This window comes from Myxocyprinus asiaticus, chromosome 31 (assembly GCF_019703515.2).
Source record: "Myxocyprinus asiaticus isolate MX2 ecotype Aquarium Trade chromosome 31, UBuf_Myxa_2, whole genome shotgun sequence".
In the NCBI taxonomy this organism is placed as follows: domain Eukaryota; kingdom Metazoa; phylum Chordata; class Actinopteri; order Cypriniformes; family Catostomidae; genus Myxocyprinus; species Myxocyprinus asiaticus.
Window position 1 is genome coordinate 25,779,317 of NC_059374.1, and position 22,516 is coordinate 25,801,832.

The 22,516-nt window shown below is 38.2% G+C and overlaps 2 protein-coding genes across 4 annotated transcripts in view; one reads left to right on the forward strand and one right to left on the reverse strand.

Moving 5' to 3' along the window:
- The window catches only part of smtnl (smoothelin, like), a 29,830-nt gene extending 10,453 nt beyond the window's left edge, over positions 1 to 19,377 (forward strand). The window contains exons 3-10 of the mRNA XM_051665925.1: positions 10,734 to 10,815; positions 11,446 to 11,703; positions 11,796 to 11,858; positions 11,986 to 12,052; positions 13,383 to 13,526; positions 13,655 to 13,778; positions 16,976 to 17,127; positions 17,848 to 19,377. Coding sequence (XP_051521885.1) covers positions 10,734 to 10,815; positions 11,446 to 11,703; positions 11,796 to 11,858; positions 11,986 to 12,052; positions 13,383 to 13,526; positions 13,655 to 13,778; positions 16,976 to 17,127; positions 17,848 to 17,974 — 1,017 coding nt within the window. The 3' untranslated portion in view covers positions 17,975 to 19,377. The remainder of the gene's footprint in view (positions 1 to 10,733; positions 10,816 to 11,445; positions 11,704 to 11,795; positions 11,859 to 11,985; positions 12,053 to 13,382; positions 13,527 to 13,654; positions 13,779 to 16,975; positions 17,128 to 17,847) is intronic.
- Positions 16,945 to 22,370, reverse strand: LOC127422426 (transmembrane protein 199-like). 3 transcript variants are annotated; one of them, XM_051665940.1, is made up of 7 exons: positions 21,825 to 22,370; positions 20,982 to 21,055; positions 20,785 to 20,874; positions 20,628 to 20,673; positions 20,422 to 20,534; positions 19,606 to 19,721; positions 16,945 to 17,081 (listed from the first exon to the last, which is right to left on the reverse strand). In XM_051665940.1, exons 1-6 carry the CDS (start codon positions 21,994 to 21,996, stop codon positions 19,626 to 19,628), a joined length of 591 nt encoding a protein of 196 aa, XP_051521900.1. In that variant the 5' UTR covers positions 21,997 to 22,370; the 3' UTR covers positions 16,945 to 17,081; positions 19,606 to 19,625. The 3 variants fall into 3 exon arrangements, with proteins under 3 accessions (XP_051521900.1, XP_051521899.1, XP_051521901.1); XM_051665939.1 differs by lacking the exon at positions 16,945 to 17,081 and having other exon boundaries at positions 19,531 to 19,721; positions 21,825 to 22,354; XM_051665941.1 differs by lacking the exon at positions 16,945 to 17,081 and having other exon boundaries at positions 19,531 to 19,721; positions 20,628 to 20,670; positions 21,825 to 22,352.
- Positions 22,371 to 22,516: the final 146 nt, after the last annotated feature.

A 22,516-nucleotide genomic window follows, 5' to 3' on the forward strand; every position in this document is an offset into this window, starting at 1 on the left:
GCTATGACTTGAATGGCATAAAAGTTGACTTTGTTGATTTTTATTAAATAATCTCAACTTTTTCTACATTAGATAGTAAATAGAGTTTATCTGACAAAACTGAATTTGGATTTTTTTTTTTTTTTAAATTTACAGTGTATTTATGTACTATAAAAATAATGCAAAATACAGTTTCATGGTCAGTAAGAAATATTTATGACTGTTAAATTTATCTTGCCATTGGCAGGTCTAACCCATAGTGCCAGTCTTCACCGTATGACCATAATAGCTCTTAAAACCCTCATGTTTGGCTCTGACTGGCACCATGTGTGAAAAACGCCCTACTCACTTTGGCTTGCCTCAACCCAGAATGCCGGTACATCTAGTTTTCATTCTGCATAGCCATCTAATAAAGTGAAAGACAACCTGTTTTTTAAAATTGTTCACTTTGGTTACATGAAGCTCATAGGAATGTCTTTTGATCCGACATGCTCTGCTTTAAAGTCGGTTTTGATGTTGTGAGTTTTCTGGATTTGGAGTGTCTGCCAGGTAGCCAAGCAGGCCTCTAAAGGCTTAAAGGATGAGCATTTGTTTGCAAAGATTCACTTAAGCGTCTACATTTGCAGAAGCTGCTGTACTCCCAGGCCTTTATTTATGAGACCAAAGCATATGAAAATGCAGCTGTATAGTTTTACAAACGCTCTGGGGGTTATCGGGAGCTTAGTCGAACGTGCTGTTTAGTGTGTTGGTTTGCATGTGTTCGTGTGAGATATGTTGAGCATTTCTAGCCCAGCACTGGCCCAGGGCCAATGCTCTGACAATGGAACAGATCATTTAATCTCCTCCTATCGCCCTGCCTGGATCTCCGTGTCCAGCACGGATTCCTGGCAGAGAAGGAGTAGAACAAAAACCTTTGCACAGCTATTAATACAGTAGTGTGTAGAACAGAGAGACAGAGAGTGCAAGGGAGGGTGAGAAAGAGAGCAAAAGAGGGACAGAGGGAGAGAATTTGAGAGGGAGGGTGGAAAAAAGAGAATGGATTGTGGATTGGGGACTCGAGAAAGGCATTCAGCCACTCCCATGCTGCCCCTGGCTCTCCTAATTACTTCCAGACAATGCCATGTATTTTCATCTCCGTGGTTACAGGTTACTAATTCTCTGTTTACGGGATGACCTCACTGCCCTTCAGGACCCATTGTCCCACCTAGTAGGAATGCATATGGATCGAGAGTTTAAGCGAGGAAGCCCCACTTTGGCTTTGTGAACTGTCTAATGCAGTCCTTGTGGTATTGACCACAAAGCCTTGCCCTGTCCACTATGCATGGAGTCATATTACCGCTTGTGTTTGCCCATGTGTTTGTCACTAGAGCTGTTGATATCTCAGCTGGTGGCGAGAATGTCTAAATCAGGCTAAGCTCTTAAATATTAGGTGCAAACTGCTGTGTAGTCCTGGAACGGTCAACCCCATGATCCCTGTTCTCTCTCGGACCTGAGGCGGTATGTTTGACCACTGCACAAATCTGTGCTCTCCTTCTTCAGGTGGGGCTGTACTCTCATCACTCATGCTGCTGCAAATCATGTTGAAGTGGACTCACTGCATGGTCACGTAGATATATTCTGAAGAGGTTTCTCAAGATTCTTGGAACTCGATGCATCAGGACATACACAGTTAGTCAAGTCATGTCAGTGATTATTTATACAGTATAACACATTTAAAAACAACAGCAGACAAGCCATAGTGTACAATGCAAAAGCAAAAAAGAGATAAGCAAAAAAATATAAAATAACTAATAATAAAAATAACTATTTAAGTAACATTTAAATACCTAAACATAATAACATATATAATAATAAATTATTCTACCACTAATAAAGAAAACAATTAGAAACCTGTAGTTTACAGAGGTGTAGGCCCCAGACAGAAATCTTTTTGTGTGTGTGTGTGTGTGTGTGTGTGCATTTTCTGTGCTGATTTCTGTGGAATTCTGCTAAATGAATTTAAATATGGTAAAATGTGTTAACGAAGCTTAAAGAACTGCACTTATATTGGTAGTTAAAAACACAATAATAAAAAAAATGAAATCTGAAAATTCTCTCATCATTTACTCACTCTCATGCCATCCCAGATGTGTATGACTTTAGGCTCATTTGAGATGAGCAAGTTCTGTGCAGAACCGATCACCGGTGATCAGCGACAGGTGCATGCTGGTTAGAAATCTGTCCGACTTGCTGTGATGTCATGGTGACGTATGCCAAAGAAGTCTTCTCGCAAAGAAGACGCACGCAATTGTAAGATCCAGGCGGAGCAGTTGGATTTTTCCAGCTGCGCAAACTGAAAGCATGATGGGAAACAACTTGCTGACGACATAGCTTAATGCTCATTGGCTTAAACAAATAACAAAAAAGCACTAAAAACATGTAAAGTTTTAAAAGAACTAAAATGTATGTAAAATATTGTGTCTGGCAATGTAACAATATTATGGTGACTATGTATAAATACCTCTTATTCGTATGGCATTGAACAAATAAAAAAACAACAACAACCATGATGTGATGTTTTGTTCTCTTCTAAAATGTTTATCTCTAATATCATGTTTTATGTGTTTAAATTATATGTGAATATTCCCAACACTCTGACAGTGCGATCTCTGTATGGGATATGTGATTTTTAGCATATTTCTGAAATATCTAAAATACGTGTCTTCATTAAACTAAAATGGATGGAAAGACACGTCTTATTAGCAAAATTAAATAAAATGTACATTGAGTGTCTTTTTCTTCATATTTATTTTCATTTTAAAGCATCAGAATTTAAATGATATCTACTTTATCAGCAACAGTGCATGAATGTGAATCCCGCGATATTTTGATCTCGAAGGTGTATGATCCACTACGAGAAGTGAGAATTGTCCGACTTGACAGCACTTATTTCACTCCTCCTCTGACTGCAGCCGCCTAAGCTCGTCTACTTTCAAGGCGAGGCGTTTGGCATCTCAAACGAGCCTTTCTTTCTTCTGCTGAACACAAACAAAGATTTTTAGAAGAATACCTTAGCTCTGTAGGTCCATACAATGCAAGTGAATGGTGACCAGACCTTTCAAGCTCCAAAAATCACATTAGGTCACATAAAAGTAATCATGACTCCAGTGGTTAAATGCATGTCTTCAGAAGCAATATGATAGGTGTGGGTGAGAAACAGATCAATATTTAAGTCCTTTTTTACTATAAATCTATAGATTTAAATATTGATCTGTTTCTCACTCAGAGTGATTGCATTGATTCAGAAGACCATTAAACCATATATTAAACCACTGGAGTCATATGGATTAATTTTATGCTGTCTTTATTTGATTTAGCTGAGGTATTCTTCTAAAGATCTTCATTTTTTGTTCAGCAGAAGAAAGAAAGTCATACACATCTGGGAAGGCATGAGGGTGAGTAAATGATGAGAACATTTTCAATTTTGGGTGAACTAAGTCGAAAAATAATCATTAATATTTGGGGTGGGCCTGGGTCTAATTTGGGTGGGTCCGGACCCACCTTGGCCCACCCTTGGCTACGCCACTGCACCCAACTCCTTGAGATATTAGGAGGAATCCTTCTTGTCAGGTCCACCCACTGCAGAGGTGTTAACAAGACTCCCTCAGTTTCCCTCGCACAGGTTTTCTTTCCATTCCTCCTGTAAGAGGAGAGAAATTGTAGGCTTTGTGGAGCTTTGAAAAACAGGTGTTTGGGTCTATTCTCCATGCACACATGAGTTTGCAGAGGAAATTACAGAGCAAGACCCTCACAGACCCCTGTTTTAAGAGCCTTCCATCCCTGTCTGTCTCTGCTTCAAATTTAAAGGCCCTATAGCACCCCTTTGACCTTCCAACCTCAGTAAAAAACAAAAACAGGAAAAACAAGCCGCAAATTACTGTTTGTCAAATTGTGGGAAACACGTTTCTTTTCAGTCACAACATGATTCATATGCTTTTCATAGATTTATGCCTTAAATGAATAGTTAACCCAAAAAACAAATAAATTCTCTCATCATTTACACACCCTCATGTTGTTCCAAGCTTGTGTGACTTTTTTCTTCTGTCGAAGATGTTAGGCAGAAATTTAAACTTAGTCACCATTCACTTTCATTGTAAAGAAAAAGACTGAGGCTGTCAGTCCTTAACATTCTGCCTAACATTTGTGCACATATGGGTTTGGAACAACATGAGAATTTTCATTTTTGGGGGAACTATCCCTTTAAGCAACATCCACTCTCTTGGCATTGACTGATCATGAACTCCGCCTGCTCCAAAAGTGAGCTCAGCTATTTGTGCAATGGAAAAATATAAATAGCACTATCAGCATGGCTTATTAATACCAGAGAGGGCCTTGTAAGAGTTAGCTATCTGTAGGATTTTGAGTGACAGAGACTGGAATTAGCCTTCTGAAGCCTACAGAGTTTTCCCACAAACATGACCTCTATTGTTGTTTATGTTCCATTCCATTCCCCCGCCACCACAACGATTCAAGAATATCAGATGTCATCGAGAGGCAAGAATATCCCTCCAGATATGTTTAAAATCAGACCCACACACACATAGAACTTCATCAAAACCGGCATTCATCTCTATCTCCCTCTGAAAATACACACAACAGCCCTCTGTTTCTGTCTTGCAGAAACATTGCTTGGGCCACCACACTCTGCATTGCATTTTTTATGCTCTTATTTCAGTTATCATTGAGATCACTCAGAGATTACACTACATTACTGTGAAAAAATCTTCTGTTTTGCACCCCAGCATTGCTCAGGCAGTTTTGCAGAGGGGAACAAACGTAGGACATTTATCCTGCAGCCAAATTCATTCACACCTCGCCTCGTCACACCAGTTTACGGACCGGCTTGGTGCTTCAGCTCACAGCTGATTGTCTGTGCACAACATCTTTTTAGAATGTTTACTTCTACGCATCCAGTGTAGACAGCTGCAAGTCGTTATAGCGTGATATGACGCAGTGTAGATGTTCACACTACAATTTGCACTCAATTTACTCCCATTCAAATGCATCTGAACATGGGAGACCAGAAATGCAAGCTCATGTGAAGAAATTTTGCATTCCGCTGCAGATAAACGTTCAAGTTTGGTGAACTTTTACCTGTGAATCGCGGTGACGAGAAGACGTTTGACCAATAGAGGGTCGAAACGTCACACACTGACCTCTTGGCTCAATACAAAGAAAACATATTTTAAATCTGCAAGTTTTTATTGTGGTAGGACAGTGAGTAGACACTATATTTTAACATTTTGTATATAATAGGGATGTCCCGGTACCGATACTGTGCTCATCTACTCGTACTCCTAAAAATGCTCTGTTACCAAAAAACGATACCATCTGACGTACAAATGTCATTACGTAAACATTCAGCTCACAAATTAAAATCACGTTATGTCCTAGTGAGATTATTTTACAGCAAAAGCTGTGATTTAATGATATAAATATCTAGCTTGCATGAGCGGCGCGCTGCAAATGTGAGCACTTGTGAATATGTGGAGACAGTGTGGTGCCGACGCCGGCTGCACGTACCTTTTAAAGTCGCCATGAAACGGAAGTTATGACCGACTTTATTACTGTATTGTGACGTATTTACGAGTTAAACAGCTTTTCGAACAAGAAAAAAAATGTAGGGCGGGGACTTGGTTTACGTTAGGACAAGGCTGGAAACAAGCGAGTAGAAGCTAATTTGTCCATGTTTTGAATCACAATACACTAAACATAAAGAATAAAGAACAATTACTCGAGCGGTATTTCCAAGAAACCTCCGTCTGCAGAAAAATAGACTCCAGCGAGTTTCCTTTCGTCCAGCTTTGGCGTCAGCATGTCTTATTTAGAAGTCGTCATCCCTATGCCCTATTCCATACGAAGACAATTACTCTCCACTGTGAGAGCTTCAGATGGCTGAAAGGTGATAATGTTAAGTCAAAACTCATTTTTAAGCGTTTCTTATCGTAAAATCTGTTTGGAATTGACCCTACAGCATGGACTGTGCTCCTTTCGAAGTACCCTGCAAAGGTATGATCAGTGCCAGTTAGAACACAGCCAGACACGCTAGGGGAGGGAGTGTTCTCGTTATAGAAAGCATTTGATTGGACAAAGTTTCTCATATCATTTGTGTCATCATGTATGTGCCTCTGTCTGTCAAGCCGGAAGAGAGAGACTGCTGATTTTAAATGTTTATTTCTTCTGAAAAAGAATTTTGTCAGCATTTGGAAGTACACTATTGATGACCTTAAAGGGAATACATATAGACTAAAAGCAGCAAAACTTTAATTTTGATTTCATGGCGACTTTAAAGCTCCCCATGGCTCATACAGGGAAACACCGTCATGAGCATCGAGCGCTCTGTTTGAAGCAGATGATGGTGAACAAATTCACTTTGTAACGTGAGGCACATACAGAGATAGTAGCCTTTTGTAGTTTATTAATCTCTTTGAGTCACTTAGCAACCGGCTTTTCCAGAGTGGGAAGCTCCCATCTTATGTGAGCTCCTTGGTCATAACACAGAAACACTTCAAAATAAAAGCTCCACCAAAATAAAAGCTCAATTTAAATTAAAAAAGTATTACAGAAATGTAATATTCACTGTTGAACTACTACTACTATTACTACTACTACTTCAGCTACTACTACTAATAATAAATCAATAGTAATTGTATTATATTTAAGCAATATCTTATATTTGATTAAATATAAAATGCTCATTATAAAGCACTTTATTTGACAAAAATATCTCCAATGTATTTTGGATTGTGCTGTGAGGTTCTAAATAAAAGCATTTCATTTGATAAAAATAATACAATATCATGTTGAAAATGAATTGTTATACTTTCATTAAATTACATTTTTAATTAATTAATTTTTTTGAAACACCATTTTGATGATAACATTTATATAAACTGTTGGTATGCAGTTCAGGAGTAAAAAAACAGGTATCGGACTCGGTCTCAAAATAAATGGTATCGGGACATCCCTAGAATATAATATAATTTGTTATTAGTGATGTATTATTTATCAAATCAGAAACCCTCATGCGTGACATCACATCCTGGCTGTTGCACCATCTGAAATAATTTAGCATGCTCAAAGCTGCGGCTATAGACACATATGAAAGGAGGAGAGTACATTGTTTTATTCAGCACTGCTGTAGAATGGACTGTACATAATAACCACATGTAGAGGCGTTTGGTTCATGTAGGCCTATTGTTGATGCAGGACAAAACAAAGACTAAAGACTCCTCAAGGCCTCTTCTAGTCTTCTCACCTACAGGACTGTGATTACAGTGCCTCTGAAGGGGCTGCATTCAGTCCTCTTGTGTCTATTTTGTCTAGGCTGGGAGACAGCACTGCTCTCCACAGTGCCGTTATTGTCTTTCACTGTCTTCAGTTATGGAGGGACAGCACATACAGGGGACAAGTGACCCTCCCTGAGGACAAAGGGATGCACTGTCCCCTATTTTCCCTCTTTTGCGTAACTGGAGGACTCAAGAATATAAGGCCTTTCCACATTTTCTACCCCACCTCCTTGTTTCCCCCGCTTGTTTTATAGCTCTTCTCTATTAATGCGATGAGGCACTCTCTGGGATGGGTAATTTGTTGTTCCTAGAGGGAAAAAAATTGGAACTGATGTGCAGTTCAGTGAGCATGTGAAATGGGTGTGGTTGGATTCCCCCTACACCTCTTAATTTAGCCCTGGGGCCAAGCAGCAGCAGACCTTTGCCAAAATAGTGCCCTGAACTAATGCATTTTGGAAGGAATTTCAGATGCAAACCTTAGAACGATGGCTGCAGGCTATCAAGTGGCTTACAAAAATTTGGTCTGTGCGAAAAGACCTTAGAAGCAATTCCTGAGGTTTGCAATAATGGAGGTTGTCTATCTGCGGGCTCACATTCTGGTGGGGTCATGAGTGTGCAGATAGTCCTTATTGAGACTAATGCATGTCGTAGTCCAGAAACAGAAGTTTGGAGTACTGCAACTTCAACATTGGACTAAACCGAGAACCTGCGTGTTCAGCCAGCAAATAAGAGTTGGATACATTTCATGGCTGGGGTGAATTTTGTCTCCCCTGATCTCATTCTCTCTGTGGGACAAGCAGCTGCTCACAGCAAACTTCCCTATAAATGCACACACCTCTAGCATTTTTGTGATGTGATGTCACCTGGCCTCTTCCAGTAACTCTTTGAATCTCACTCACAAGAAGCTATTTCCATTTAAAAGAGCAAACAACTTTAGGAAGCTGTTTGCCCGATTGCTTGCCTAATTTTTATTCCCTTGTGTGTTTTGTGTTATATGAACACATGCATGCACATGTTCCCTCAGAGAGCATGAAGGCAAACGCATCATTGTAGCCAATGCATGAAATCACATTTCATTGTGAGACTTAATATTGGTGTCTGTATACTGTGCATGGGTGTGCATATATTAGCATGTGCTAGTGAGTCAAGCCTGTTCACAAAAGAGCTTTTTAAAGGTAGATAAGCTGAAAAGTAAAGCCCTATGTATACTTCCATTTTGATGTGAATGCTCAGTGTCTGTGTACAGTCGAACACGAGCCTGTCAAAGTAAACTCCATATACTGTGCGCACATAAACAGGTGGTTGGTGCATGCGTGCTACAACTGCTATGAGACACCGGACTTTCTCTTCAGGAGTTTAGACCCATAAAGATGTCTTTATATTCCTGCAGACTTGAGTTATACAAATGCAGGTATCTCCAGACCTCCTCACATATACGCTCTTGACTTGCACATCCACTGTTGTTATTTTTACCTTCATCTCCTGATGTTTAGCGGTGATTACATCTTCTTCTATTGCTTCTTCATGACCACAACGGCTCAAAATGTAAGTGTTGCCACCTTGTGGATCCACCAATTTATGCAAATAATTCCAGACGCATGCGCATTCTGCACGTTCAACGTTCAAAGACACGCGGTTAGAAAAATCGGGCTACGTGCATTCAGTGCTCGAGTACTCTGTCGATGACGAGATTTGCGTCACACGTTTTGTCTTAATTGATGACAGCATTCAAGTTTCTTGAAATGTGTCAAGCCATTGTTTTGGGTTGCTTCAACTAGTCCGCTACTCCTTGGAAGACAATCTGCTTTTGTAACGGTTTGCTCAGTGCAGCTAAATTTTCATATTCAGAGTCCAAACATCTGTATCTGCAACTATTTGATGGTTAATGTCTATTGTAAATGAAGCAAGTGTGACCTTCATGTGTCAGTGTGTAACTTCAAGGCACTATAGTATCAAAATGGTCTATTAATTATTTAAGGTTGTGTATTTAGGTCACACAGAAGAGTGGCTATCAGAGATTAAAACAGACCAGCAAAGCAGCCATATCTTTACTGATGACCTACAGCTGCCCTGATTCAAAGCCATCATTTACTTTTAAAGGAGACTGGCAACATTAGTCACCTTTGAACATTAGACCCCATAGTGATTCTCATAGTGAACCCTTCAATCAGATTGTGTCAGGATTCTTTGATTAGATTACATCATTCCTTTACTTCAGCCTAATGTACCTTCCTGAAGAACGTATTTAGAGCCACTCGTGAATGCCAGGCTCTTTCATCTCCCTGATTGTGGTTTATTGGATAATCACATCAGTTGTCTGGTGTTTCTTACCCTGTTGCTTATCCAGAACAGGATCCCAGTTAAGCTTTATAGTGCAGAGTTAGGACTGGACTGGGCTTCGTTTAATTGATAATGCTTTTTTAGTGGCATTATGTGTTGATACAGGGTACATTTGTGACAAACAGGGCCATTTGAGTACATTTAAAGGAATAGTTCACCCAAAAATTAAAAGTCTGTCAGAATTTACTAACCTTCATGTTGTCCCAAACCCATATGATTTTATTTCTTATGCGGAACACAAAAAGAGATGTTTTAATGAACATCCAGTTCTGTCTTTTCAATACAATGACCGTGGATAATGCCTTACTTTAAAGCGTAAAAAAAGGACCTAAAAGTATCAAAGTTGTGTGACTTGTGCATCATATACTGTATATTTCAAGTCTTCTAAAGGCATACAAAAGGTTTTGGTGAGAAACAACCCGAAATTTAAGTCGTTCATGAGTGCTATGAGAGAAGCTCAATCACAGTGGCATGAGTGTTCAAGTAAGTTCCTTAGTGCTAAAAGCAATGCAAGTTCTCATGTCCACATCAAACTTATTGGTGAGAAATTACATGGAATGACATGAGGGTGGGTAAATTATGACAGACTTTTCATTTTTGGGAGAACTATTCCTTTAATACTATTGCACAGCTATCTGATGACTGAATTTAGCTGCGTTCGAAGAATACTTTTGATCGCCATGAATAGTTAGGTGCTTATAAAGAAACATTTTGAAGAAATATGGTTCAAAAAGCAACTAAAATACAGTCAGCTGTCAAATGAACACTTGCAAGGTCTCTGTCAGCTCTTCTGGCTTGTTAATGGCACTGCAACAGGAGATGGCCAGAGAGGGTGCTGTAAAAGTAGCATCTGCAGATAAATATCTCCAAGAGTAAAAACATAGGAGTAAACAAGGTCTGGAAAACATTTATTAGGCAAAAGAGTGAAACCCCATCTGGCCACCTGCATATGTTTCATTTTGGATGCTGGACCAGCACCAAATCAGTATAAACTGGATAAACCAGCCTGGAAATTCATGCTGGTCTAAGCTCAAATTCAGATTGATTTCTAAGCAAATCAGTAAATGCTGTCTTTCTCTCTTACAGAGCGTTGAGCGGGATGAGCCCATTGAAGTGGATCCAGCACCGATCACCCAAGGTTTAGAGAATGGACACTTGTCTTCAGCAGGTATTACCCATGATCTCATAAGCTGTTTCCCAAATAACACACTATACACTGTCCACTTGCACGCTACACAATGTACTCAGCCATCTAGTATATGAATTTTCACAGAAAGCATTTGCCATTCTTCAGCAGACAGAAGTGACGTTTCACATGCATGCAATGTGTTGCCGCTAGCTTTAACATGTTAGCTTACCTCAGTCCAAAATGTATATCTCAAATAATGAACATACTGTATTCACAGCAAGGAGTGATGGTAAACCATTCAACTCACATTTGCATGGTGCCGTCTTCACAGAACTGTCGGTAGTTACCATATTCACCATTAATTACAATTGTTTTGTCATGACAAGTAACCCCACCACTTCCGCTATGCAGGGCAAACCGCGAGCCCTGAGTGCATGAAGTATCCACATTCTTCACTCCGCTATTTCTGTTTAAGAAGTACATCATCCGGGTACTCGTTGTACTCTTCGTTGCATTTTTTGTGTCAACACACTACTCACGCTACTTACACTAAAAAATGGCGTAGAATTGTGCAGAAGTATGCGATTTGGGACGCATCTATACAATTATGTTTATTTAGTTGTAACATGCTGACCCACAATCAATTTCACTCTCCTTCTGTCCAATCAGAAAACTCCACTATGCCTTTGAGGGGAAACTCACCACCCAATGGTGTGTCACAGGAACACTCCACCCCAGTATCTATGGCAATGCCACACTTGCCCATTACAGCAACCACCAAAGTAGCTGACTCTACAGTTATGAAGAGTCCAGAGTCACCTGGTAGCCCGATGCAAGCAATGCCCTCAATCATAACAGATTCACTGACAAACAGTCAGCCAGTCAACAATGACAAACAACCACAATTTGAGCCTCCTGCTCATGCAGGTATGAGAATTGAGGCCATCACAGCTTCACAAAGTAAGGCTATAGATGCACTAATTAGCTTCTAAATTTGTGTGTTGGTCTTGTGGTTACAGTATCATCTGTGAAAACATGGGCTCCAACTCCTATGAGGACTATGGGTTCACCACGGTTCAATGGTAGGACAAATATTACCATTCAGACTCCTGTTTACTGTGTGACTCATACATTCAGCATGTGCTTATCAATGGTAGTTTCTCATTGTTTCTGTTTTACTCTATGTGTTGTCTGGTGTTTCATTCAAAGAGAAAGCATCTTCGGCACCAGCCAAGACAGTGACCTACTCTGGGCTTTACCCACACAATACAGATAGGTGGGTCATGTTTGAATATGCTTTAAAGCAGATCAGGGTTTGATTATGGATCGGACCAGTGCGTACAGAGCAAGCTGACCACTATGATACCTGGCTGCTATTTGTAGTCGTCTAATGTTGACCTACCAAAACAAATATTGCCTAATTTTTTAGCCAAATTGCCCTCGTCATTTAACGTAGGATAATGGGCCGTTCTGACTGAATGCTTTCTTGCACTTCAAAAAGCTAGATGCAGTGCAATGAATTGAACAGAATGCATCTTCATAGTTATTTTTAAAGAAACATCCCAGGTTCAATACATTTTAAGCTCAATCAACAGCATTTGTGGCATAATATTGATTACTACAAAAAATATTTTCAACTCATCTCTAGTTTATAAAAAAAAAAGCAAAAAATCACAGTTGCAGAAAGGCACTCACAATGAAAGTGAATGGGGACAGTCCATAAACATTAAAATACGGCCGAGCGACATCTGTGAAGAGCGAGGCTAGGAGAGGAAGAACAGTAAGGATTGGCACCTGGGGGGAATTATCTCTAACAGCTGTTTTGTGTTACAGTGAAGAGCTGGAGAGAGATAAAGAGCAGCCAGAGTGGCAGTTGGGAGAGAAGAACCTGACACTTATGACTGCAGTGTGTGAATTTATGTTTGTGAAACTGATGAGTTTTGTGTTTAAGCTGAAAAGCAACAGCGAAATAAATCACCTTAAAGAGTGCAAGCTGGTTCCTGCTTCCTCATTTCCCTTCAACTGACCTGAGAGTGTCACATACACATTGTTTCAAAGGTATAGCCACAAGATGTAAACATTATACATGTTAACATGATTTTAGTGTGATTAAATTGCTTACCTTATCAGTGTAAAGTTATATACAATATTACAACTTTGTTGGTTTTACGCTGGTAAACCTGATTTTATCACACTAAAATCATGTAGAACAGTGATTTTATCACACTAGAGTCATGCATACACATATAATGTTTATGCTTGTTGATAAACAATGTGTATTTTGATGTTTATGGACTGGCCCCATTCACTTCCATTGTAAGTGATTTACTGTATCCACGATTTTTAAATATAAAGAAAATGAAAATATTTTCTGCGGTAATCAACATTATGGTACAAATGCTATTGATTGAGCTGCTCTTGTATTAAACCCGGACATACTGTCGAAAAAAAATGCTGTGCTCCTGTGAGAGATGCTGAAAAAGCAGCATGATGCAGCACAATGGTCAAAAACGTCCATCTGCAGCAGGTTTACATAGAAAAACTATTAAAAAACACATAACTGAGTTGTATATTCTAATAATGCTGTCTCTATCCATCTGTATCAGGAATGTGGATATGTCAGGAGATATATCATTTGGTAGAGGCACTGAGCGCAAACGGGAGCTTGTTAGGTCCCAAACTCTACCTCGAAACATAGGAGCCCAAGCACGCAGGTCAATTTTTGAGAGATTGGATTCTGAGAACAACAGGTAATGGAATCTTCTGATCTGTATATCTTCTCATCTAGTCTTCTATGTCCTTGCAAACATTTGAAATTTTTATTCTCTGCTAAGTCATTCTAAATAAGTCATTCTTGCTTTGATCTTGCTTATTTTAGTCGACCCAAGCCTGTGGATTCCAAACCAAAGCTGAAGCGCTCTCAGAGCTTTGGAGTATCCAGTGCTAGCAGTATCAAGCAGATCCTTCTGGAGTGGTGCAGATCCAAGACCATTGGGTACCAGGTAAGGCATTCTTTAGATGTTATGGTTTTTATCTTAAATCAAGGACTATAGCAAAAGTGAATCATGACCAAGAGATTTGCACATGTGCAAGGGAAACAGGGACTATGAAAGAACACTTCGGGCCAGGAGGATGTGGACTACCATGCCTCACAGGGCTTGATATAATATTGTTTTAAGATTATGCACACTGTAAAGTGTTATTCTTTTAATTTGCTTCAACCTGTGACTTTATTAACAATGCTAAGAGTGTTTATGAACATTACATGTGATCTATTAGAGTTAAGCTGTATGTATATACTCTGCGTAGCTCTGGTGCAGCTTTGCAAACCATTCCATGTGGCTCTAGTTAGAGATAATAATGTATTGGTCAAGGCTAATTTAGATTCGAGAGTGAGCAGTCTGTAAACATTAGAACCAGAGGGGCCAGCTGTTGATGTATTTTAATGCCTACCTTCAAACTCAGTGTCTCTTTGCTTGAAATCATGGGAAAATCATAAGAAATCAGCCAAGACCTCAGAAAACAATTGTGGACCTCCACAAGTCTGGTTCATCCTTGGGAGCAGTTTCCAAATGACTTAAGGTGCCACGTTCATCTGTACAAACAATAGTACACAAGTATTAACATCATGGGGCCATGCAGCCATCATACCGCTCAGGAAGGAGACGCATTCTGTCTCCTAGAGATTAACGTAGTTTGGTGCGAAAAGTGTAAATCAATCCCAGAACAACAGCAAAAGACCTTGTGAAGATGTTGAAGGAAACAGGTAGACAAGTATCTATATCCACAGTAAAACAAGTCCTATATTGACATAACCTGAAAAGCTGCTCAGCAAGGAAGAAGCCAATGCTCCAAAACTGCCATAAAAAAAGCCAGACTACAGTTTGCAAGTGCACATGGGGACAAAGATCATTTTGGAGAAATGTCCTCTGGTCTGATGAAACAAAAATTTAACTCTTTGTCCATAATGACCATCGTTATGTTTGAAGGAAAAAGGGTTAGGCTTGCAAGCCAAAGAACACCATCCAAACCGTGAAGCATGGGGGTGGCAGCATCCTGTTGTGGGGGTGCTTTGCTGCAGGAGGGACTGGTGCACTTTACAAAAAATATTGAAGCAACATCTCAAGACATCAGCCAGGAAGTTAAAGCTCGGTCGCAAATGGGTCTTCCAAATGGACAATGACCCCAAGCATACCTCCAATGTTGTGGCAAAGTGGCTTAAGGACAACAAAGTCAAGGTATTGGAGTGGCCATCACAAAGCCCTGACCTCAATCCGATAGAAAATTTGTGGGCAGAACGAAAAAGTGTGTGCGAGCAAGGAGGCCTACAAACCTGACTCAGTTACACCAGTTCTGTCTGAAGGAATGGGCCAAAATTCCAGCAGCTTATTGTGAGAAGCTTGTGGAAGGCTACCCAAAACGTCTGACCCAAGTTAAACAATTTAAAGGCAATGCTACCAAATACTAACAAAGTGTATGTAAACTTCTGACCCACTGGGAATGTGATGAAAGAAATAAAAGCTGAAATAAATCATTCTCTCTACTATTATTCTGACATTTCACATTCTTAAAATAAAGTAGTGATCCTAACTGACCTAAGACAAGGAATGTTTTCTACGATTAAATGTCAGGAATTGTGAAAAACTGAGTTTAAATGTATTTGGCTAAGGTGTATGTAAACATCTGACTTCAACTCTATGTATGTTTTATAGAAATGTATAATTCAGTTATGTTTAAAGAAGGTCAGGGGTTCGATTCCTAATCACAGATACTGATAAAATGCATACCTTGAATACTTAAGTTGCTTTTGGATAAATGTATCTTGGAGTAAATATACATGTTAAAGTGTGTAATTTCTGCACCACTATAATGGCATCAAATTGAATTGCAAAAATAATGATTGTTTACAAACAAATTGAAACCTACAATGGCCATGCATTATTATTATTTTTCTGTCTTTTTTCTGAAGATCACTTATTTTGTGGCCTCTAGGTCTATAACGTGATGATGATTTTTTCATCTGGATCTATGAAGTTATAAAAAAAATAAAATAAAACACAATTCACACAAAACAAATACTTGAATACACCTCGATGAACATGTTCAAAGTCATTTTTATATTTTGTTTCTTGGGCTTAAAGTAAAAAATGTCAAGGTAGTGTAAATGTCCAGAGAACGAAAAAAAAAAAAAGGTCATTAAAGGACTATTCCGGGCTCAATCAACGGCATTTGTGGCATAATGTTAATTACCACAAAAAATTATTATCTTCAAAAAAAAAAAAAAAAAAAAAAAAACAGAAATGGATGGTTACAGAGAGGCACTTACAATGCAAGTGAATGGGGCCAATTTTTTGGAGGGTTTAAATGCAGAAATGTGAAGCTTACAATTTTATAAAAGCACTTACATTAATTCTTCTGTTAAAATCATGTATTATTTGAGCTGTAAAGTTGTTTAAATTGTCATTTTACAGTCGTTTTAGGGCTTTAGGGTTTGTTGACATTACATCATTATGGCAACGAAGTTGTAAAATTGGCAATAACTTTAAACAGAAAAGATTAGTAAGTGATTTTTATCACACTAAAATCATGTTAACACACATATTGTTTATGTCTTGTAGCTATACTTTTGAAACAGTGAGTATTTTAACATTTAATGATTGGCCCCATTCACTTCCATTGGAAGTGCTTCACTGTAACCCTGCTTTAGTTCAAATAAGGGGTCCAAATAAATTGTGGTAATGAATATTGTGACACAAATGCTGTCGATTGAGCTTAACTTGTATTGAACCTGTAATATTCCTTTAAAGGCATTAGAACCTGAAATTCTTAAAAAAAAAATAAATTTTTTAAATAAATAAGGATTGTTGAGAAGTAGTTTGTAATAATTATTTATTTTAAAACAATAAGCAATAAATAAAATAAAACAATAAATGTTGTTTTAAAATATTCAAATTTGAAAAACATTTGTCCATATATGAACTTGACATGTTTTAAACTATATTTTTATATTTTTATAGTCTCAGATAACCTTTCAATGACCCCTCTCTGGGCTTCCATATGTTTGAAAACAGTCATTATTTTATAATTCTGTTCATGCTGCTAAAGGCACAAATGACATGTTTCACCTTTAAGGAACAGGGGTAAAAATACCAGTGTTCTGTGAAATATAACAACCTCACTCTCTTCCATCAATCTGCAGAACACTGACATTCAAAACTTCTCATCCAGCTGGAGTGACGGCATGGCATTTTGTGCCCTGGTCCACTCGTTCTTCCCCACAGAGTTCGACTACAACATCCTGTCACCTGCTGAGCGTAAACATAACTTTGAGTTGGCATTCAGCACAGCAGAGTAAGTCATTGTAATATAGGCAACTCTATTCAAGCTTTTGACAAAGGCATTCAGATGTCAACACAGTTCATAGTGTTTTAATAGCCTTTTAAAGGTTTGCAGTCTGTCTTGCTGTCATCAGACACTGTAGCAGATAGCTTTAAGGAAAAAATGGATATTTGAGACAGTAGTAAACACTTTTGTAGGATGTTAAAGTAGCACATGAAGTATTAAAACTCTATTAATAAGTACAGAATGGACACATGAGTTATAAACTTAATGTGACCTGACCAAACAAGCTGTACAGAATGTCTCTAAAGCACATTTCACACAAATCAACCACAGTTGTGCTACACATCACCTCTCAGTATGGCATGAAAGATAATGTTACTTAATTTCCGATGCAACTGATATCTGTAACCCGCACTTTAAACGAGCAATGCATGCCAACAAATCCCTGTACAGCTCAAAGGAACCACCCCTTCCCCACAACCGACTACTCTGACAGTCTTGCAACATGGCATCATGCTCCTTAGAACTTCTCTGCCCCAACTCCCACATTCTCCAGTATTCATACTGATGTAAAACTGCATCATAAAAATCATCTGAACATATGTCTAGTTTTATCATATGAACTTGTATGGAACTGTATGAAACAGTCAAAAGACATTGAGAACAAAAATAACAATTCACATCCACCCATCTAATCGGCTCTTCTTTTTCTTTGCCCTCTCTTTATAGGAAGAAAGCTGGCTGCGACAGGCTAATTGAGGTGGAGGACATGATGGTTATGGGCAGAAAGCCAGACCCTATGTGTGTCTTTACATATGTCCAGTCTCTATATAACCACTTGCGCAAGTTTGAGTGAGGTCTCTGCAATTTCAGCCTAATCTGGCAATGCTGCACTGTCCCCTGCTGGACAAATTTGAACTCTGCTATAGTCTCCATGCTTTGGGGTTGTAATGTCCTTAAACTGCCATGCCATGTTCTGTCATTTCAAGCATGATGTTTCTATTTTAGCATTTTAATTATGAAAATGTCAACTATTTACACAATACTTTGAGACAGACATGACTGTGTATGGCGCGCTCTTTTTTTTAATTGTTGGCTCTGATTTATTTGTTAACAGAGGCAACACAACTTGAAAGAAGTTTCCAATTATGGAGCAATTTTATAGATTGTAAAAATGGAGATATAGAAATCTATTAGTGTATTTCATATGTATTTACCAATTAAAGCTAGAAAGATAGAAATAAACAGGAAATAAGGTATAGTATACACTCACTGAGCATTTTATTATAAACACTTTAGTCCTAATAAAGTGCCTGACGTGGTCTTCTGCTGTTGTAGCCCATTCGCCTCAAGGTTCGACGTGTTGTGCATTCTGAGATGCTATTCTGCACACTACAGTTGTACAGAGTGGTTATCTGAGTTACTTGGCCATTCTCTGTTGACCTCTCTTATTAACAAAGCATTTCTGTCCGCAGAACTGCCGCTCACTGGATGTTTTTTGTTTTTGGTACCACTCTGAGTAAACTCTAGAGACTGTTATGCATGAAAATCCCAGGAGATCAGCAGTTACAGAAATACTCAAACCAGCCCATCTGGCACCAACAATCATGCCACGGTCGAAATCAATGTGATCACATTTTTTTCCCCATTCTGAAGGTTGATGTGAACATTAACTGAAGCTCCTGACCCATATCTGCATGATTTTATGCATTACACTTCTGCCACATGATTGGTAATCACATGCATATGTAGGTGTACAGGTGTTCCTAATAAAGTGCTCAGTGAGTGTATATTTTGTTCTCAGATAGATTGGCACATTTTATGACTGTTTTGCCATTTTTTCAATTTACCTCCATTTTCAGTGGCATACAAGCATGGTTTCACATGCCAGCATGAGTTGGATTGTCACAAGTTTCTGGTTGTCCTTTATACTGTTTTTGTGCTTTGTCAAAGCTTAAAATACACAGGTGCATGTGCACGACATACAGTGCACAACTAAGTGTGTTTGCGAACAATTTAAGCACTGGATCTGCATTATTATTAGAAATGCTGTAAACCTGGCCACACATCACCAAGGAGTGTGTCATAAACATGATTTTTTATTTTCTTTTGAATGCTTTTGACTCAGCTCTGCTTTTTAGATTTGCCTTTTTATTGTTTTGTTTTTTTGTTTGTTTGTTTGTTTTTTTAAATAACACATTTAATTTCCCACAGTACTATTTGTGAGTCAATAATCACAATAAATGTCAAAGAACAGTTGTTTGGTAATTTACAATCGTGTCTTTTAGTTATGCAAAAAAACAAAACAAGGAATGTTCAGTACTTCTGTGGAGGTGAAAATACACACACATAAATCATGTTTTGATTGTTCATAAAGACTGATACTGATGTAATACTAACAAAACAGAAAAAAAACTGATCATTTAGAAATAAATTATTTAGAAATAATCAGACATAACAATGACATAATAAGACACAATAACTAACAAACTAATTGCTGTCTGGTGTTAGGGCTCTCCAAGGTCTCCCTCCATAGTCCGAACCAGAACATAAAGTTCTGCCAGACCAACAACAGAAGCTGCAATCACTGCGGATATTACTCTCTGGAAAAAAAAAAAATAAATAAATAAATAATTGACAGAAAAAATGGCTTTGTTCACACAGGCAGAAAAAAAATCAGATTTTTTGGCCTATCTGACTCTAAGCTGTTTAGGTTTTGTTAGACTGAACAGGACAAAAACACACAAAACAAATAAGACTGTTACAAGTCTGATCCAAACCACATTCATAAGTGGTTTGGAATCCGATAAAAATCAGATTTTTCTTAATGCGTCTCAGTCTGAACGATCAGATCGGATTTTTATGTGTTTTTTCGTCAATCGAGAAGACGTACTGCGTTTCAAACGGCTTAAATGATGCCTTCACAGGAAATTTCGAAGGGAAACCAATAATTGGCTCCCACATATGCCCCCCCACTCACAGCCAACTCTCACACATGGTGAATACTCAAGGTTGCATCGTTACTGTGACAACTAATGTAGACGTGCTAGCAAAAGCGACTGCTGTCTGAACAGAAAAAAATCTGATCTGTCCACATATAAACTGCAGTTTGAACAGTCAGTCTAAAAAAATCGGATTTGAGAATAAATCAGGATTTTTCCTGCAGTGTGAACAAAGCCTATGAAAAATGTGCTTAGTTCCAAAACACCTGGCAAATTTGCACTGCACACTTTTCTTTGCCTATACAGTGTTGCACATAAATTTTGTGAACTTTATTTTGCATTGATTGGTGTGTGCACTTACCGCTGCCGTCTCAGTGAAGATATACTGGCTGCCCAGATATGAACAGGCAAATGCTGCAACTACGGTTACCAGGAAGTTGAACACCGTAACAACAACTGCCTTGACAGAACGCACTGTAGAACACAAATGACAGGTAAGGTAAAAATCAATATAAAATTTGAGGAATAGATTTAACAAAATGAGCAGAATAAGGAGAACATACAGACCTTGTCTTCCAAAGTCTGCTAAGGTTCCATGATGATTAATTTCCTGCTTAAAAGAGGAAATGTATTTTATTAGGAATTATATACACATTTAAAAAAAAAAATGCATAATTTTTTTTTTTAAAAGCAGATTTTCTGCAGACTGCACAAGAGAGTTCACCTGTGGATTTACATTCCGTGTAATTCTCCTATATTCTTCATTGGCAAGTTTTGCTTTAATTTTTTCTAAGCGGGCCACCAGCTGGGGGTTCTGTTAGGGTGAAAATAAATAAATATTTATGATGATCAAGCTCTCAAAAACAGTAATTTACCAAGGTTAATGCAATTACGAACAGTAATGTTGCACTTATCCCTTACCCTTGGAGGTGTTATGACCTCTGGAAGATAAAGTGTGCTGTCCTCAAGCAGTTCATGAAGGTACACTGGGTGCCCTGTTGCAATAAATCAGCAATCTCTCCTTATTTTTCTGTCATATTTAAATGGATAGTTCACCCAAAACTTAAAATTCTCTCATGATTTACTCACCCTCATGCCATATCAGATGTATATGACTTTCTTTCTCCTGCTGAACACAAATTAAGATTTTTAGAAGAATATCTCAGCTCTGTAGGTCCATAAAATGAAAGTGAATGGTGTCCAGAATGCTGAAGGTCCAAAAAGCATATAAAGGCAGCATAAAATTAATCCATACGACTCCAGGGGTTTAATCTATGTCTTTAGAAGTCATATGATAGGTGTGGGTGAGAAACAGATCAATATTTAAGTCCTTTTTTACTATAAATCTCCACCTTTGACTTTAGATTTACAGTAAAAAAGGACTTAAATATTGATCTGTTTCTCACCCACACCTATCATATCACTTCTGAAGACATTGATTTAACCACTGGAGTCTTATGGATTCCTTTTATGTGACCTTTATGTGATTTATGGAGCTATAAAGTTCTGGTCACCATTTAATTGTATTGTATTGACCAGAGCTGAGATATCCTTCTAAAAAATTTTGTGTTCAGCAGAAGAAAGAAAGTCATACACATCTGGGAAGGCATGAGGGTGAGTAAATGATGAGAGAATTTTCATTTTTAGGTTATAGGACTATCCCTTTAACCAACTGGATATTGATTCATGAAATAGCAGAATAATAAGAGAGAATTTTTAAGTTTGTCCAGGTAAGGCTCTAACTGATCAACATGTTTCTCTTACCATTTTCTTGAAGAAGCTTGTGGAGTTTTCTCACAGTCTTGAATGGTATGGTGGATTGTTCTTTCAGGTCCTCCAGTTCTTCCCTCAGATCTTCAGATAAGGAAGACTCTCCCTCCAGTAAACCTTTCACCTTCTCATGAAATTGCTCTCTGATTTTAAATGAAGAAGCCATGGCTAACAAAGATACCAGTACACTATAAAGTGTATCTGGAATTCTATATCTGGTATATTTTTAGGTTATATGGACATCAAACCGAATAGTAGGAATTCATTTCAGAGAGTAGAGAAGAACTTCTTTATTTAACCTAATGCAAGACGAAAGCTCTGAAGCTTAAATCTACCAATGCAGCGCCAAAAAAGATCAAAAATATTCTCAACAACACTGAGATATATATAACCCTGCAATTTTACAAACGCATAACGAATATTTTACAGAATTTGTCCTAAATAACGCATTTTCCAGACTTCTTTTTCAGCACATCACCTGACATCTGTTTATCCTCTTTTGGTGACGTAAGATGAAACGCTTCCGCTTTGTGTCAATTGTAAAATAAAATGCTTTACTAAGTAATTTATCCATATTTATTAATATTATGGTTGAATATTTTTATTTATTTATTTATTTTCATATCCTTCCTTGAATTATTATTTTTAAAATACCTTTAAAGATGTCACAATCAAAATAAAATTGT